Source organism: Pterocles gutturalis, unplaced genomic scaffold (genome assembly GCF_000699245.1).
Source record: "Pterocles gutturalis isolate BGI_N339 unplaced genomic scaffold, ASM69924v1 scaffold10509, whole genome shotgun sequence".
Taxonomy (NCBI): Eukaryota; Metazoa; Chordata; class Aves; order Pterocliformes; family Pteroclidae; genus Pterocles; species Pterocles gutturalis.
Window position 1 is genome coordinate 37,753 of NW_010135791.1, and position 19,164 is coordinate 56,916.

The 19,164-nt window shown below is 44.0% G+C and overlaps 1 protein-coding gene across 1 annotated transcript in view; it reads right to left on the reverse strand.

Annotated features, from left to right (window-relative positions):
• Nucleotides 1-19,164, reverse strand: part of TG (thyroglobulin) — a gene marked incomplete at its 3' end in the record, with an annotated part of 64,483 nt that overhangs the window by 35,402 nt on the left and 9,917 nt on the right. The window contains exons 8-18 of the mRNA XM_010082044.1: nucleotides 15,946-16,052; nucleotides 14,716-14,859; nucleotides 12,754-12,939; nucleotides 8,009-9,073; nucleotides 5,850-6,437; nucleotides 4,434-4,676; nucleotides 3,951-4,088; nucleotides 3,301-3,378; nucleotides 2,731-2,842; nucleotides 1,991-2,034; nucleotides 179-379 (exon numbers count right to left, since the gene is read on the reverse strand). Coding sequence (XP_010080346.1) covers nucleotides 179-379; nucleotides 1,991-2,034; nucleotides 2,731-2,842; nucleotides 3,301-3,378; nucleotides 3,951-4,088; nucleotides 4,434-4,676; nucleotides 5,850-6,437; nucleotides 8,009-9,073; nucleotides 12,754-12,939; nucleotides 14,716-14,859; nucleotides 15,946-16,052 — 2,906 coding nt within the window. The remainder of the gene's footprint in view (nucleotides 1-178; nucleotides 380-1,990; nucleotides 2,035-2,730; nucleotides 2,843-3,300; nucleotides 3,379-3,950; nucleotides 4,089-4,433; nucleotides 4,677-5,849; nucleotides 6,438-8,008; nucleotides 9,074-12,753; nucleotides 12,940-14,715; nucleotides 14,860-15,945; nucleotides 16,053-19,164) is intronic.

A 19,164-nucleotide genomic window follows, 5' to 3' on the forward strand; every position in this document is an offset into this window, starting at 1 on the left:
CTAGGTAGGTCTGAAATCTGCTGTAAAACAAAGATAAGCATACTGCTGGAGCAAAAGTCTCTATAAAGGTCTGAACAAAGAAGCTTAAATACAATTAAATATTGGAAAAAGTTAGGATCTCGGTCAAGTTCCAGAGCTGGTCTTGCTCAGAAGCAACGCGCCTCAAGCAGGAACTCACTTGCACATGCAGGTGTTCCTTTGCTTACTCGTGTCCCTGGCACCTCTTCTCCATTGTCAAAGACACACCAGCAGCTCTCCTGATCCTGGCTGCACTGCATGGGGGAGAAAGTCCCGTTGTCCCCTTCACATTGTGGGATGTAGCCTTTGCCAACTTCTCGTAAACTGGTTTTAGACTTCAGCATATTACAGAAATTAGGACCTTTAAAGAAACAAATTTATTGTAAGATACAGAATAGAAGACAGGAAAATTATTATCTCCAGAAATGAACTCTACTAATGTACAGAATAGTCCTAAAGACTTTAAAATCAGTGCTTTCAGCCAGTTCTTTTATAAGGAAGAAAGATGAGTGATTGTGAAACCATAAATAATTTAAATCATTACAGAAATGTGGAATTCTACTATCACTAGAAAAACACATTTTTTCTAAAGATTAAAGTGCAGGTTATATGGATTTGCATCAACAAAATACTGGAAAAAATACTGATATTCATTTTGCATTAACAACTTTTTGTCCAAAAAATTGACACTTTAACATTTAGATGCTGATATTTTAATTTATTCTAAAAAATCAAATTAATCTCTTTCATAAGAATTTCTGAGCAAGGTTATTTTAAGTGTAACAGTTCAATTATTTACATCTTAAAATAGTCAAAACGTGCCACTTTAATACCTTCAAAACAGGAAAAAAAAATCAACCACAGAACAACAATATTTATGGTCTCCCACAAACAAACAAACTAGGGACGTGAGCATGTGGAACCATCCTCTGACAAGAAGATCCAAAAAGTTTAATCCAGACTTGAGACAAAGTTGTTTCTTACTAATCTTGTTCATCAGCAAGTGTCAAAGTAAGCTTGCAAACCTGTGTAATGAACCATTCAACACATACTTCCTCAGTGAATGTGTAGTTACTTATTCCCCATCAGGCCTGTTGCATGTCTTCATGGACTTCTAGCATTAGCCCATATATAAGAAAAAGAAAGCAGACTTGCTGGGTCATATGAAAGTACTGTCTAACTTACTATCCTCTCCTGAGTAATCATCATAGAATAGAATCAGAATGGTTTGGGTTGGAAGGGACCTTAAAGATCATCTAGTTCCAACCCCCCTGCCATGGGCAGGGACACCCTCCACTAGCCCAGGTTGCTCAAAGCCTCATCCAGCCTGGCCTTGAACACCTCCAGGGACAGGACATCCACAACTTCTTTGGGCAACCTGGATAGGGTTGGCTTTCTGGGCTGCAAGCTCACATTGCTGGGTCATGTTGAGGTTCTCATCAACCAGCACTCCCAAGTCCTTCTCCTCAGAGCTGCTCTCAATCCATTCTCCGCCCAGCCTGTATTTGTGCTTGGGCTTGTCTCAACCCACGTGCAGGACCTTGCACTTGGCCTTGTTGAACTTCATGAGGTTTGCACAGGTCCACCTCTCCAGCCTGTCCAGGTCCCTCTGGATGGCATCCCTTCCCTCCAGCGTGTCCACCACACCACACAGCTTGGTGTCATCGGCAAATCTGCTGAGGGTGCACCCCATCCCACTGTCCATGTCTCCAACAAAGATAGAAGGATAACTATTTTCAGATATCCTTTAAATGTTGAAGTGCTCGTACACACCGTATCACTGAGGAAATAAACTCTAAACCCCTTGTATTTCATGGGCATCATTCTGAAAAGGAAAGTACAAATGCTGCAAAGCATGAGGCATTGCTGCTGGAATCACAGGCTGAGAATAAAGCTTTACTCACACTCAGGATTGTCATCTGAATCTTTGCTGCCACGCTGAAATACTTCTCCTGACACAGGATCTACACACCAAATATCTGTGTCGGATCTCTGTAGCACAGCGTATTCTCCTCTCTGTAAAGGATCAGATACATGTCATTGTAGACCAATGTATATTAATAGAAACATGCCACAGTTCATGCCCCAAAGGCTGGTTAAAATATTTGATTATATTTACATTTGTCCATTAATATAACACATTGAAAAGAAACACAAAATATGAAGATACAGTCTACGTAATTTAATGCACAAACCAGGGTCTGAGAGAAACAGTATGCAGACTGAAAGTCCATTGAGACGAAGTCCCGGTATAATCTTGGTTTTAAATGTTCCTTGCCCACCTCAAGGCTCTGTCCTGCTCACTGCCATATTTTGAGAGCATCACAGACCCTATTTTGCAATATCTGCATCCAACTCCCTCTCATCCTGACACTCCCTCACAGCTCAGGAAGAAAGATCCCCCAAATATCAGTCAATTAAGTTGTGCCTTTCAAGCACAGCCCTGCAAAAGGAGTAGGCAGAGCCACCCTGTAGGAGGGCAGCGTAGACATCGGCTCAAAATCATCTCGGTCTTCATCTCAAAACTATTTAAATTTCACCTTAGGGAGGGCAACGCCTGCTGTTTGTTTTGTTTTACCCTTTTCTTTCAGGTTAATAGGAATGCACAAGAGATGCTTAAGGAGCACAGACTAAAACTGTGTGGGCCTTTAGCATGGTGTAAGCAAAACAAGGGAAGTTTTGTTTCTTCCTCCTTCAGTTATGTTAAATCACCTCAAGGCAGTAGGGGACAAATAGATCTGCTGTGGAGGCATCCAGATAAAACCGCTCCATCTCCAGCTGGAAATTAAGGCATTGGCTCGAGACCGCTGACATGACGTCTGGCCTGTGAAAGGCAAAACATACGTGCATGTTAAAATAAGACCAAGTTCTCAAACCTAAGCTAGAGAAAGAGGGTAGACCCCCAGGCTCCTTCGCACATCTCCATTAGACTGTGCTACAGCCTCAGGCAGGGAATGCCTGACCGGTGTTTGATAACAACAGAATCACAGGATGGTTGAGGTTGGAGGGGACCTCTGGAGACATCTAGCTGAACATCTGGTCCAACTCCCCTGCTCAAGCAGGGCCATCAACAGTAGAAGGTCTGTTCTCAAATCACGCAAGCCAAAATCAAACATAGTGAAATTAAATGAATTAGCAAAAGAAGCATAAAATTCCTTTTTCATTTCTTGCAACGGTTAGAAACAAGGCTTGCTTCATGCATATCATACCAGAATTTTCAACAAATATCAAAATTTGTAAGAACAGGTAACGACAAATATTTAGGAAGAAAAACCAACTGACATTTGGGAAGTTCTGCTGAGCGTGAGACCAAGGAATCCATGACATAACGTCCTCTCTCATCCACACACCAGCAATGACCTGGCCAAGGAAGAAAAGCAGCTTTATTTTAGATGGTGGACCTCAGCACGTTTTGGTGCATATTGGGAAGATTTTTATCCTCAGCAGCACTATAGAAAATGGTGAGTAAATCTAAGTCCCATTTAACTCTGCTCTTCAGAGATAACTAGACTACACCTAAGAGCAGTGGTAAGAATGGAAATGTAGCAGCTCTGGTGAATCTCTTCCATTGCAGCCCTATCCTTCAGCATATCATCTACTCCCAGCAATTTGGTATCATCCATAAACTTGCTAAGAGTGCACTCCAGCTCATCGTCCTGGTCATTAATGAAGGCATTAAGCAATAACAGGCCCTGAACTGACCTCTGAGGAACACTACTAGCAGTGAGCCACTGAACATTAACCAATTTTTGAACCCCATTGAGCTGCTACTTGAGTCTCTCACTCCAGTCAATTTTTTCAGCCATCTCGTAGACCCCTTCACCTCTCTTCAGTCTGGCTACAAGAATACAGATTTTCCACCTTTTTATCAGAATTCTGCTTAGCTTGGCTTTGTTCAGACAGCCCAGAGTATCTTGTTATCAATTGCTCACCTGTGCTCTCATAGCACTGAGTTGGCTCCCAGTTTCCCAGGCCATCACACTGTGGGATGTAAGGGAAAAATCCCAGCTGTGTTGCCTCTCCAGCAGAACGTTTGGAAGTAAAATGACTTAGCCAGTAGAAATGCAAGACTACAAAAGATAAGTAAAGGAAAGATATTAGTGTCCTGTCTAAGAAGAGATATTTTAAATGTGCCTATTTGTAAAAACTTGATTGTTCCCTGCATTTTAGAAAGGAAATTAACAAACGCTGCATGTACATTAAGGCTGGTAGATGTCCAGATCTTATACATAGGAGACCATGCATATATAAGACAACCGAAATCAGCTCATGGGGTGGCAGGTTAATTACGCTGATTAATGATACTTGACAATTTGCACCTGTTTTTCAGCAAAGTTGAATTTGACATAGAATACTCTTGCACAGATCTTGGCCATTAATCCATTTAATTAAGCTCTCATCTCTCTTTCACCTACCTGACCGTGCAGCCAGCTGGAGAGCATAGTCACCGCCAAATAACAGCTTTTCGGAGACCACCACCTCGAGCTCATAGGGCTGAGCAGAACGCAGGAGGTCGTTGTCTGTGAGCTGTATTCCTTTTGCCATCAAGAAGCTTTCTCCAAAAGGGAAGTGGGAACTATTTGATGCTAGGATGAGCTGCTCTGCCTCCTCCATAAATTTCATGGCTTGCTGCTTAACACCTTCACATATACCAGGACCTGCAGAACCAGAGGGTATTTTAATGCCTTTCATCTAAATACAGTAAAGATTTACATGTTAAAACCAGCTGGTCTTTTAATTAGCATCTTCTGTGTCCTCCTGCACTTTTGAATTGCTTAATGAAGGAAGCAAACAAGACTCATCAAGGCTTAGCTATATAACCACAACAGTCCAAGAGTACCAGGAATCACCCAAACATTCTCCAAGTCTTGGGCCAAAGGCCTGGTGATTTTAAGTTACCTCCTTCTCATTGGTTACAAATGGAGTTAAAATGTCTCTACAGAACTATTCCTCATTCACTGCCATTAAAAAGTCAATAAACAGAAAAGAGAGTGAGAAAGAAAGGGTAAGGTGTGGGTCCAGAGTGGCAGTTGGCACTGTCCTCTCCATACATCTACTAACTCAGATGTGGCAGTTCAATACACTGGACCAGCTCAGTGAAAGCCTCTCTCAGCTAATCTGCATCATCCCCTTTGTTCCCTATTTGCCCACAGGACTGGCATTTCCAACAGTCCTTGACCGTTTGTAAGTTTGCCATTTATTGTTCTGTCTCTTGCTTCCAGCTGGAAAGTTACTGTCATGAGAATGGTTTTAGTGACTACATTTATAACATAAGTCATCTGCCAAAGCAACCCCAAAGAGGGCCCAACAGCTTTGGTGGAGATGTCTAGACAGAGGGTTTGCCAAACTTCAGTGCTGGCCTCACTCTTCTAGTGACTTCTAGAGGATACCTGGTACTCTTGACTGCACAAAAAACAGTGAAGAAAATTCCTCTTGCCTCATTTTAAGTTGTTCTTAAAAGTCAGTTATATCACGTGCAATTATGGATTTTCCATACAAGTCTTCACATGCTGTTTCTAACTTCAAAGTGTCCTTTGCTGTCTGGCTAAGTACCTTCTGCAAAAGCATTATATGTCCAAATTCCAAATTATAAAATCTACATAAACTTGACATGGAACTTTAATCCTCCTAATTCTCAAAGCTGAGAGACCACTTATTTACCAAAAATGAGTTATCCCACCTCTGGTGGCCAGCAACAATGGCAGTACTGATGATCTTTCCCCCAGGTCATTGTCTCCTACCTCCCAGGACTTGAAAGGACTTTCCTCTTGTGGCGTGAAAGCAAAGACCAGAAACACTGTTACTTATGTGCCAGAAATCCTGTGACTTACATGTCGGGACCTGGTTCACTTCTGCCTTTGTTCCTTGCAGCTCTTCTCCTTTGTTATCAACACACCAACAATCACGAAGTTCAAAGTGGCTTAATGGAGCGCTGAAATCAGTGTACGGTCCTGGGTAATAGGTCAGCTGCTCAGTCAGAAGCTGCCAGAACCTATATGGATCCAGTAAAATGTTCTCAGATGCATAGGTCACGTTTCCTTCCAGCACTTCAGGTGGGAGATCAGTGAAGGAGGAATATGCGGTGAACACTGGGAAGACATTCTGGTGCCCAGCATCATACAAAGCTTTAATAAAGGCTGAAAAGCCTTTGGAAGATGCCTCTTTATATCCAGTTATGATGCTCAACAGATCAGTGATGGGCAGAGGTTTGCCTTCATTATTCTCAGCAATCCACCTCTCGTACCACTCAAAGGCTCGCTCGGGAGGACCACTGCACTGCACCTGCCTCCAGCCGCCCCCAGCATCACACTGCGGGAGATGAATGCTGGAGAGCTGGGACACAGCACTAGGATCCAACAGCAGGAGTTTCACAGCCTTTAGAAACTCCTGACCAGCTGCTACTTGGCAAGCACTGGGGCCTGGGGAAAAGAAAAACACGTAGCACATCTTAGGAATGCACTGAAGATATACAATAACCCCTACCCCCACCTGGTACTATAAACAACATTACTAAAACTTGGTCACTTATCCCAGTACTAACAACAACATTTCCGGCCTGTTACTAAGAGGTCCAATGCTCTTAGTGCTTAGAAACATCTGAGCACATCAGATGCCTGTAGTTCTTACTGGGGGGGGGGGGGTTAGGTGCTTGATGCTACTGAACGCCTTCCTGAATTTTTCACACCAACTAGGTATTTCCAGATACACTTGATAACCCAGCAGTTAATTCTTATTCAGCCAACCCCTGCAGAAGAAACCATCTGAATAGTAGGATAATACTGATTTTATTTCCCCTTGGACTTAACCAGAATTTTCAAATTCTGTTGTGTTCTCGTCCTATTCTCTAGCAAATATTGCAGCTGAATATAAAAATACTACCCTTCAAAATGCTGGAGTGAGTTTGTTTTGGAAGCCGCTTCTGATATCTCCAGAGCCAAATCTCATTTTGCCACCAAGCAGTTCTACAAACATAGCAGAACATAGGAGCTCATCTCCTTTTGAGCACCAGGGAATTACGAACCTGTTTATTTTTGATTGCACTACAGCAGGGCTGCTAGATATAAATCCCTTACCAATCCAGATCACTGCAATAAATTCCCCACTGCTTCTGCAAGCTGCTATTCAAAGGAACTACTTCACTATGTACCGCTATTGTCTGCTGGATACTCTGCTACTCCTTCCAAAACGAGAAGCAGGCTCTTCTCTTGGTCTCTTCTCCCTGTTGATGTGCCATTTTCAGTACACAGAAGCTTGAAAGACAAATATCCCTAGCCTATGTGCTTCCTTCCTCTTCTGTAATACATTACTAGAAGGGTAGAAGAGGCACTTCATAGTCTCTAAGCAAGTTGCAACACAAAATTGATGTCTGAGAAGCCATTTGTGACACTTTTCTGGCCTGACTGCGTGACATTTATGAGAAACCTATTAGCCTTTGAATCCCTCTCCTCTGTTTGGACTCCTGTGACATCCTACCAAGTTGAGGACTAAAAGACTAAAAGAGGTTCATGGTTTAAGGCACTGAAGCTCTTAAGTTCCCAGGACAAGCATGAGCCAGTGACTGTACCCAGGTGTTTCAGTCCTGGAAGTAAAAGAGCTTTGTCACTTGGCATGGGTCACATTCTGTTACACAGATGCTCCAGGTCTCATGGGCATCATGGATGTTATACACACTGGCTACACACTTAAGCAGAGACAGATGGCCAACGACATGCTCATTCACCAGGCTAGACCTTAGGCTCCTCTGTTCTGAGTGTCCCTGCCCCAACCCCCTGAAAGAAGAGGGGACCATCTTAGGATGTCAAGGTTTACACACACTGTATTTCCCACTATTCCCCTGCAACTGTAGGGCTGAGTCGCTTTCCTGTTAGGGGACAATATTGTTTGTATACATCATCCATACATTTCCAGATATAACCAGATATGAAGAAAGAGTCATGAAATTCCAGCACAATAAAGAAGCATCTTTAAATTCCCAGTCTCTAGAACTTACATTGCATCGTCTTTCCAGCTTCTCCCCGTATTCCTGGAATAGTCTTGCCATTCAAATCAACACAGAAGCAATTTGTCCCATAACACTGGAGTGGCAGGAAGTTTCCATCCTTGGTACAAGAGGGAATAAAAAGATCCGATCCTGCAGGCAGGCTTTGCTTCAAGTTTCGCAGGTTTCTCCTTTGCTTCTCACAATTAGTGGGACACCTTGGACGTTTGCCTTGAACTCTTGAGCCTGGAACTTCCTTACCTGAAGTGTCCAAACACCAGCACTCTCCTGCATAGCACTGAACTTCCTCATACCTCCCCTCTTTGGTGCATGTTGGAACAAACAGGTCCCTTGGCTCCTCACCACAGTCTTTGGAACCCAGTGCCAGTTTCACCACTTCACCTAAATCTTCAGCAACACTTTTGGGGACAGAAATCACTTGTTGAAGAAAAGTAAAGAACTCCGGCAGTTCCAGAAGAGAGGAAAGCAATTTCATCATATTCTGATTGTCCTGTAGAGTTACTGTGCGGCCGAAGCTGCCTACAAGAGGTTTACTCAAAATGGAGCTCCCCTTTGATACCTCCAGTGAAAATGCCTCAGCTGATTCCAGAAGGCCTTGGCCATTATCCCTGTCTGCCACAACCTCCTGGGGGAAAAATTGGCCAATGCTGTATTTCCCACTAGTGCCAAGTGTCCCTGTGAAGTTAAACTGGATCAAATTCTCCAAGAACTTTCCTCCAAAGAGGTTTTCTTGGAAACGCTTCGGATTGGCAGTAAATTGCAGTGCTAGTTGAGCCAGTTCCCTTGATGGAAACATCCCTGCGATGGCTTCACTAAGAGTGATTTCTAGCCCAGGAACCTGGCTGACATATGGGCTTTGTGCAACTGGGGATGACAACCCAGAGTCCAGAAACAGCTCCTTGAAGTAAGAAGGGCAGGGTCTTGAGAAGCCAGACAATTTTTTTGACTGTGCATCTGACATGGAAAACAAATCGGGCTGACTGAAGTATCCAGCAGGGCCATAAAAGATCCTCGACAAGGCCCGTCGTCTCTCTGAGATGCACGCTTGTTCTTCACCTAGACAAAAATTAAAAAAAAAAAAAAAAAAGCAAAGTTTGGAATTTCCAAAATCTGTAACTCTATGGCTATCTTTCAAGCAGTCTCAGCAGAAACCACGTAAAAGTATAGTTTAACTTGTCTCTAGCTCCTCAACTTCACATCACCCACATTCACAGGGAAATTTGAACTCTTGTTGAATATGGTCTATAAATAAAATTCACCAGTCAAGACACAAAGTAAAAGGAAACATTCCTTCACCACATCTGAGTTGTCTGCTCTGTAGTCTTTTTCTGGTTCTATTGTTTCCCAATGTAAATCCTCATTCTTGTTCCTATGGCTGAAAGAACAAATGAAGTCTTTTCCAAGTATGTTAACTCTCTGGTAGGATGCCTACTTCTAATGAAAACCTCCGATGATCCAGGCACAATGTGTGAACCTAAGAGAAATGAACTGCAGCAAAACAGAAAGTTATTTTAACCAATGGCCACTAATGAGGAATTTATGGAGGCTTCCTACCCAGATCTTCAGTTTCATAGTAAAGTGGTCACTACAAGAGGTTTGAAAACAAATTGTTATAAATTAGCAGTAATGGAGTGCTAAGGACCAGATGGCACTCACAAATGAGCTCTAAAGGGAAAAAATACAAAATTTCAACAAAAATAGTCAAATATCAGGGTACTGAGGATACCAAGAGTGGCCTTGGCCACCCACATCCTGGTCCAAGCTGTCATAGGTATGTCTGCACCCAGCCCCATTTGTAAGTTCATACAGACAGCAATGCCTCCAAGTCAGAACGCAAGACATCCCTGAAGGAGGACCTCTGGAAATGTCATCTTAAGGCCCAAAAGACACCAAAAAAAGAAGGACTTAGGATACATAACGACACCAAGAACCAAAGAGACAGGATGGTTATGGCACTGACTGGATCTCTGGAACGCACACAGCAGCTTGAATCATGCACCACATGGTTACCTTTCCTTGAAAAGCAGGGGAATTATAGAGATGGGATGCAAAAATATTTTGAGGAAAGAACAGCTTTTCCAGTAGCAGAGTCTATTCAGCTTGAACAAAAAAATACTGTAAAGGCTTTTAAAAACCAGAATTCTCCACATCATTCACAATAGACTATTATTATTCCGTATTTCTCACAGTACAGGAATTAGAATGGTCCAGAAGTAGAGCACATAATTATGATAATGAAGTTTATCGCCAGAGGATGCTAGGAAGGATACAAGGTTAAAGATCAATTAGGCAAATCCCTGGAAGATGATTCCATAGGGGAGTGCTGAACACAACGATCTGGGTTCAGCCTCCAGACCAGGGCCTCCCTAGCCTAAAACAGGCAACAGGGAGAATATATGGAAGCTATATGCATTTCCCATGTTTCTCACACTTTCTCCCTAAGCACCATTGCTGTCCTGGTAGCGGACAGGATGGTGGACAAACAGCTTTGGTCTGCTCCAGTACGGCCTCCCTTGGGCTCCCCGTCCCATCCTCATTTATTTCACATTCAAGCAATATGATAAAGCAGTCAGAAATCCTATTTAACAGTAAGGATAAAAGCTGGAAAACTTAAAAGCCACTAAAATAGATTAGCACGTAATTTGAGGCTCTGTGAGCAGCATCTTTCTCACTCCTCCTTTTGCATCCTTGTCCTGCTCCGCAGTTCCTGGCTGGAGCTCAGGATCCCTCACAGTGGTCCCTTTGTAAAGGCCTTTGCTGTAGGATGGGCCCCTTCTGTTTTCAGTGTTGACTCTTGGTAAGAGGGATGAAGAACGTTCCTCTAGGGACCAATAAGTTAGTGTAAGCCACAATCCCACAAGTATGCTAATACAAAACAAATGTAGGATCATGGGCTTTAAACGCTCTCTCTTCCTACCCACTGTTGGATCAAATCAAAGCAGAGTGGGAAGGAACAAACAGAAAAGTACTGCTGGGGTGAATTTACTATGAAGGTCTGAAAAAGAGCATGTCTCTATCAGGAATGACTGGTGTCCCAGGTCATGAGAGCACTCAATGAGCTGCCCACACCTTACATCTCTTTCTCCTCCAGCTGAGTGTGAGAGTCAAGGATATTAAAGAGAAATAAAAAAGAGCAGAACTGGAGAAACACTCATGACTCTGAACACAGACTGCAGCGATATCCTCATGAAATACCTTTGCATGAGTCAGTCTGCAAAACTTCTGCAGGAATTTTTCCCTGTTTAAATTTCCTGAGTCTGCCAATAAAAGCTGCAAGCACCCTCAAGTCATTGCCCCCTGCCCCACCACCAAAAAAAAAAAAAAAAAAAAAAAATCACCAGGAGGGCTCAGCAAAGCACATTCAAGGAGAAAACAACCAGTCCCAACATATGGCAAGGCCTCTCAGAGATTCCCTTGCAATATCCTTGGTGATCAGCCTCGGAGGCATGCTAACATATTCATTTTGCAGTAAGCCTCTCTGTGCCCAGAGCACTCCAAGCAACTTGGAGCCGCGACACCCCGGGTAGGTTCCTCCTTCTCGATCTGCATGGTAAGACTGTGTCTCACAGACCGAGGAATTACCTTCCCCAAAGGCGGCCCCCGTGTTAAGACCTTGTGCTCCCCTAGCCCTCCGGCGCAATCCTGAATATTTAGGTAGTGTGCTTCGGAGCGTAGGTTTTTAACTTTCCTCCTCCCCTCCAGCCCTTTGACATTTCTGCTGTCATTTCCATTTGGGGCAATAATTTGATGGTGTATTCTTAACAAAATCTCTCAAAGCCAAAACCCATACATCTTTGCCAAATTGTTTGGGGTTTCTTTACTGGATTTGGCAATTTTCATGGCCAAATATGCAGCTACAGAAATGGGAAAAAATGCTGAGGATGAGACATACCTTAGAAATTCCATAGCATTTCAACAAAGGAAGGAGGTAAAGCCCAAAACCACCATCACTGCTGTGGTGGTTAACCTTGGCTGGATGCCAGGTGCCCACCAGGCCCCTCTATCGCTCCCCCTTCAGCAAAATAAAGGGGGAGAATAAGATGAAAAACTCGTGGGTCAAGATAAAAGCAGTTTAATTAAAGCAAAGGCCAAGGCCATGCACAAAAGTTAAACAGAGATGTTATTCTCTACTTCCCCTCAGTAAGTGATGTCCAGCCACTCCCCAGGAAAGCAGAGCTTCAGTGTGTGCAGCAGCTGCTCCTGGAGACAAACACAGTAACCAATGCCCCCCTCCTCCTGCCTGCCCTTGGCTGTTATGGCTGAGCTGAGGTCACATGGTATGGAACAGCCAATCCGGGCCAGCTGTCCCGGCTCCGCCCCTCCCAAGCTGTGTGACACACCCCCTGCTGGCTGCCAGGGGGACACTCAGCACTGGGAGGGTGCTGGGGGGATGGTGACTCCAGCCCAGACACACCCAGTACAACTGTCTTCCTTACGTTATCTCAGATATTTTGACTTAAGGTCCCAGCTGCTGGAGTCAAGAGACAGATATCATGTCCGTAAAGAAAAGTCTTGCTACGTGTAAAAGCTAAAAGGCTAAAGAAAGGTTATAAAGGAAAATGAAAGAGATACGTTATTAACTTATTAGAATGTGGCTCTTAACCCCAGGGAGGTTTTTTGGTCCCAGTTTTTGAACACCAGAATCTGTCAGAGCCAAGAAGGGAACCCGTCTTTTGGATTGCTCTAAAGACACAGAGAGATGTGCTCGTTTTTCCTTTTCTGAACCTCATACATACCGCAGGCTGGGGGCTGTCCTCGTCTCTTTGTGCCCTGGACCTCTTGCCCTTTGGCATCCACACACCAGCACTGTCCTCCCTGCTGACACTGCACAGGCGTGTAGCTCCCATCAGCATCACAAGACGGCACGTAGGTGTGCTGGTAACGCTGGGCTGCGTACCGCTCAACCTCACACTTTGAGGGGCCTAGAAGAAAAACAGGATGTGTTAAGGAGGGAAAGCTTAAAGTTTCAGAGCCATCACTGCTTGATCCCATTGTTTGCCTATTTGGAAACCAAAAAAAAATTTTAAAAAAAGTTTTATTTGACTGTTTTCAGTGAAACTTCAGGTTCCAGCCCAAAATGCAAATTTTCCACATCCTCTTTTCCCCTGGAGAACTGGCCCCAGGGTTTTCTACTGTAGATATTTATTCCTGAAAACTAAACAGAAAATAAAACCTCAACACTTCTTTAGCCCTAGCCGTGGGTAGGCAGAGTAGCAGCACCTCTCTCTGGGAGCCGTGCTGGAGGCTAGGTGAGCTCTGGTCCTTAATGCAAATCCACAGCTGGTCAACAGAGACAGATGTGCAGCTTGGCAGATTGAGATGAAGACAAACATCAATGTTTCTGAAGAGAGTGAGGCATTGCTCCTGCAAAAGGATCTGCTCCTGCAAAAGGATCTGCACCTGACTGTGGAGATTGGGTCAGGGACCACCCAATTTCTTTATTTCCCTTGGCAGGGATCTGAAGACCCTATTCCGGTCAAACTGCCTTTAATGGCACAGAAGCCAAAACTCCATAAAGCAAATCCTCTGAGTTATGATGTCTCCAATACTAGACTCCACCTTTCCAACAGAAATTTTGCTTGTTTATACAAAGCTGCAATCCTACAGCCTAAACATTTCTCACCTTCATGAGCTTTCCAGCTACACTCAGCCAGCAGTCGAGGCAGCAAGAGCAGCACATCAGAACTACCTGTTCATCAAGGAAATCTGACAACTTTCCTAACATGTATGGCTTCAGGTGGCGGTGAGAGATCTGGCTGTCACCAAAGCAGTGCCCCTCTGCAGCTGACAAACGTGGTCACATCTCCATCTTGTGGCTGTTATAGCTTCATCTGTGCTGACAGCCGCTGCATCCCCACGACAGTCAGAGCTTATTGCACAACACTGTGCAGCAGGAGTGGGACAATGCTTTCCAGCCTCTCCAGAATGATCAGCTTGTCCCAGAAATAGAAAAACCATGTGACTATGCGGCCAGAAGACTTACATCAGTATCTGATTAATATCTGTAGTGATGCAGCTCCTTAGTCAGACAGCAATGTCAGAAGGATTCAGATGAGAGGATGAACCCCTCCTACACCAGGAGGTTCAGACTGCCCCTAGCCAAGGCAATTCTCTTGAAATTTGGTGTAGGACAGAGAAGGTACCCGACCCCTGTCCTGCAGAGTTCACTGCCCATAGGCAGGGAAATGCTCTCCCCATTTGCCTACCCCAGCTGGGAAGGAATGGACCCAAGGGCAGAGCCAGATGTTCAGCCTGGCTGGCTAAGGTGCTACAAACTGTTGGGGAGCCTCCTGGGAATCGAGTGTGCTGTGGCCAATGTAAGATCTGTCCTGCTTCTGAGTGTACCATCATGAATCAGGGAGCATTTTCTCAGGCCTTTAATTTCATAAATCATTAGATCAATCTCCATAATCTCAGGGCAAGAGATAGGGAAAGTTCATGGGATTTCAACTAATGTTAACTTCAAGTGCGTGGGAAAGCGTTGATCAGAGACCAGGTACAATCTGCTGGTAAGAATGTACAACCCAGAGGTTAAAAGCCAGCTGTAATTCAGGGACCTTGATTCTTGTACTGAAACTGTGATATGATGGGCTTTTAGTGCAAGAGACTTCTAGAACAACTCTCCCTGATGTCAGGTGCCATATATAAGCTCCAAAATTGTCACCTTATTTACAGGGCATCACCTGGCTGCTACTTACATCTGAACTTCCCAGAGGTAGCCAGCTGAACCCCCAGAAACCGCCTCTGCAGGATCCGATATATGCTGGTCTCTGCAAACGTGCGGGCAGGCTCCAGGGCAGAGAAAACTGTGTCGTAAACTTCATCGAGCAGCAGTTCCAAGCCTGGCAAAGAGAGAATTTTAGTACAGAACCTGGCTTTAAGACTGAAGTCACTTGCTTTACACCAGAGCAGCAGAATTGGAAGCCTACCCGGAAAAAGAAAACCAGTCCTCTGAACAGGCCAAATTAACCTATACTGCATAACCCTCATGCACCACACATGCGACCCACTGCCAAGTGCCCAGTCGTTAGCTTTATGCCTTGACATCCACCAAAATGAGCAGGAGGAACATCCAGTGACTGTCTCTGTGCTGCGCTTTTGCTAGGTTCAGTCTGCAGTAGAGTAATTGATGAAATTTTGGAAATTGATGTTACCAAAAACCAATTCCCAAACATAGTGGTTGTACACAAAAAAAAAAAAAAAAAAAAAAAAAAAAAAAAAAAAAAAGCAAAACACCAGATGTGCAGTAGCTTCCCTGAGTGCACAAAATTTTTGAGAACTTCTCACCCTCATGGGAATTAAATGCTGAATTTCTCATCCACCATCTAAATTTTAAGCTATCATGCTTTGCATTTTTCCCCGCATATTTTTTTTATTTTTAAATTTTTAAAACCACGGTACCTAAGGAAGAGGAGCTGGAAGTCCTCAATCTCCTCATTCCTCTTTCTTGGAAAAAAACATTCTTTCTTCCAAAGTGTCCCATCAACTTCTAACATGCCTAACAGGTATATGATCTTTAAAGGTCCCTTCTGACCCAAACCATTCCATGATTCTATCAGAGCAAGAAGAAAATAGCTTCGTTTCCAGGCCCTTTATATTCCCCTGCATTTGCTAATTGGACTTATGAAATATGACACAGATTTCTAGTGTGTGCAGAGGCTGGGCATTCAGAAACCCTATTCCACAATCCCAGAAAGGACGGGATGAGCTCCCGAGCAGCAACTCCACTTGCTGCTGACTGAAGCGCTGCTCCTAAGGGTGGGATTTCACCAGTGAGCTCCAGTCTTTCCCACTGGCCACAGTGGTCTTACGCCTTGTAAGACTGAAATTAAAGTCCTAAATGAAGGCGAAGACTGATACTATTTGTTCTTTCCCATGGGAATTCAAAGCAGTTGAAGTCAAAGCGTCAGATGCTGGTGGGTACTTACCAGTGTCTGCCAACTCTCTCCCCAGGCTGTCCGCACAGTAACAGTACCCAGAGACCTCTGGGAACCTCTCCCGCAAGGAGCTGAATGTTTGGAAAGCCTCTGGGAGCCTGCAAGGTAAAGCAGCCACCTGTGAAGAGCCTGGGGAGGCCCATCGACAACAACAAAGCATCATCTGTGTTTCCCTCCTGAATTTGTATGGCAAGGATGTCTGCACAGCACAAAGCCATTACAAAACCCTTCGGTCTCCTTGTTGCAGCCAGGCTCTGACATGATCCAGATCAGTGTTTCAGTAGGTTGACAAGTCTCCTAAATGGCATTTTTTTTAAACAAACACAGGACAACGTCCCTTGAGGCAGATTTCAGCACCTTCCTAAGCAGGTACCCAGCATCTAACACTCATTTTAATTTCTCTTCTCCTCTTTTAAAGCCTGTCAAAGAGTGTAAAATAGGCAGATGCTGGCTTAATGTTATTACCACACCCATTCATTAGCTCCTTCCACAAACCTGCACAGGATGGCAGAGTGCCTAAACAAACAGGTTGTTTCCTTTTCCCTACCTGCTACGTACACTTTCCACAGGAATTAAGCACAAAAGCTGATAAAAACCTCACTAATATTTTTCATTTTGAGAGCATGGCTCAATAGATTAAAGAGAAAGGGTTTTTAACTTATTGTGAGTAAGATTGACCTCTGGAGATCAAAGAGATGCTCATTTCCAGTATAATGTTCTAGGACTGACAACAGACAAATTCCAGCAAAGCAATGATTTAGGAAGGAAACTTAATAGGGTCAGAGTTGGAAAAAACATAATAAATGTGATCTTAACTGACAGACACTCTAGGATTTCTCCACACAAACAGAAGATAAGTTTTTCTAGAGCAGCAGAAAAATTTTGCCAAGTTCCAAAACAATTGTATTACTTTACAGACACACACCCTGACCCTGAAATATGATAAAGGTCTAGGGTCCCAGCTGCATGGGGCTTATTTGGGAAAAATCTAACAAAGAAGTGGAATTTTCTGCTCAAGACATTCAGAGAATTACACAGTCAAAGCAGTTTTTTACCAAGGAAAGACACTTAGCAGGAAGAGTAATGGTGGATTAGGCCCTGATCAACTGGGAAAAACGTTAACGTGTCAAAGCAGTTTACAGCAACCCTGTGAAACTGGCACTGTGACCAGCCTCAGCTCCAGTGCCACCCTCCTGCAGCCTCATAGCTGCTCTAGCACCCGTGGTCACAGAATCACAGAATGGTTTGGGCTGGAAAGGACCTTAAAGATCATCAAGTTCCAACCCCCCTGCCATGGGCAGGGACACCCTCCACTAGCCCAGGTTGCTCAAAGCCTCATCCAGCCTGGCCTTGAACCCCTCCAGGGATGGGGCATCCACAGCTTCTCTGGGCAACCTGTTCCAGTGCCTCACCACCCTCACAGTGAAAAACTTCCTCCTAATATCCAATCTAAATCTACCCTCCTTCAGCTGAAAACCACTACCCCCCCCCCCCATCCTACCACTACAGTGCCCCTGAGAAACGCAGTGAAAAGCTTGCTGGGCTCAGAGCCAGTGGTCAGGGGAGAGGAGTGGAGGAATGGCCCTTGGCTGCCTCCAAGAGTCTTCCCAAGAGCTCTGCTGCCCCTTTGCAGGAGAGCTGAAGGTGTTGCTGCTTCCTCAGTACATCCCAGTGGAAGCTGGGGGAATGCACCAAGCTACCGCAACCCACAGCAAAGGAAGGGGCTGGTAACCTCAGGGCCGTCCCAGCATTAACCAGCGGTGCTCTTGTCTCAGAGCTTGCACACCCCTCCACAGCACTGCTCCACTCTGGTTCTTTTAAAATTAAAATTTTAAAATTAAAAGTCTACTGATTGCCTCCACTTTGTATTGTCAAATCCTGATCCACTGCTGATACCGGCATGCTAAAAGCAATTAAAATGTCATACTTCAGGGCACAAAGAGACTTCTGTCAGCATGAAAACAATGCAATTTAAGATATAAACAGCTAAATACCATCTTTCTATGGTCTTCTATGTACACACCGATATAAATGGCTTGGGGCATTTCAACAGCTTTCTGCTCCCCTGAATTATCATGCATGAGCCACTGCTTGATCAGGATCTTTTCTCTTCTTAGAAGAGCAATGCCCCTATAATCAAAGGCAGACCTCTGCATGGCTCATGTCCGTGGAGCTCATCACCTCTCAACATCTCAACATTTAGCTTACTGAAACAGGATGCAATGAAAAAATTCTGCATGCTGCTTTCTTTCATCCTCAACATTAAGAAGTCACACGCATAATTATACTACTTTTATATGGGGCAGATGTGAAGTCATATTCTGTAATTCTGGTTATTTTTGTTCCAAGTTGAGAGTACAGCTAAATAAAGTACAAACGGATATAAATTAGGCCCATACAACAAGAGGACAGAACTTTGCTCACCTTACTTGGAAAACTCACTTCCTACTGCTTCTTTTCTGTTCTCAGCCTCTTTCTAATCACAGCCCCCAAGGTGCACAGTGATAACAGAGCACCTCATCTATCAGACGTAGTCCAAAACAATGGGTGAAGCAAAGAGGATTACATTTAAGTTAGGGATAAATTTAAATGGTATCCATGTGTTTCAAGAAGAATGCTCACACTCAAAAGTACGAGAAAGCAAATAAATGTGAGGTTGTTGACCTTTTCTTCCACCTGTGAGTCTCTGCTCTTGGCTTCCAGCAAAGAAAACTCATTACCGATCTTCAGAAGCAGGTTTGCAAGTAACCCCTTTTCTGTTTCATATATGCAGCTCAAAGTTATAGCTGCCTTTCTGACCAACTATTCAAAAAGAGAGGGAGAAAACCAAATTATGTTTTTTTCCACTGACAATGAAATAACACATACTAGGAAAGAATCTCCAGTGAACTGGGATAAAGACACTGACACAAAGTCTTCAGACTGACAAAATTACAGCAACAAAGTAAAAAGATACTCCTCAACTTTTGATTTTTTGGTCTTTCTCCCCAGTCTGCTACAGGGCCTTCTGTATGGATGCCCATCCAAGCAGGAGCCAGGCCCAGTCTGTATAAAATAAGTAACAGCAGCCAAGTCGCCAGGGTGAGGCAGGAACTTTGGGCTCATCTTTCTTTCCAAAAGGCTTCCTCTTGGAAAAGTCTTAGCTCTAAGCTTCTGAATTGCTGCTTTTTTTTTTTTTTTTTTTTTTTGCCGTATTCTTTTTTTTCTAAT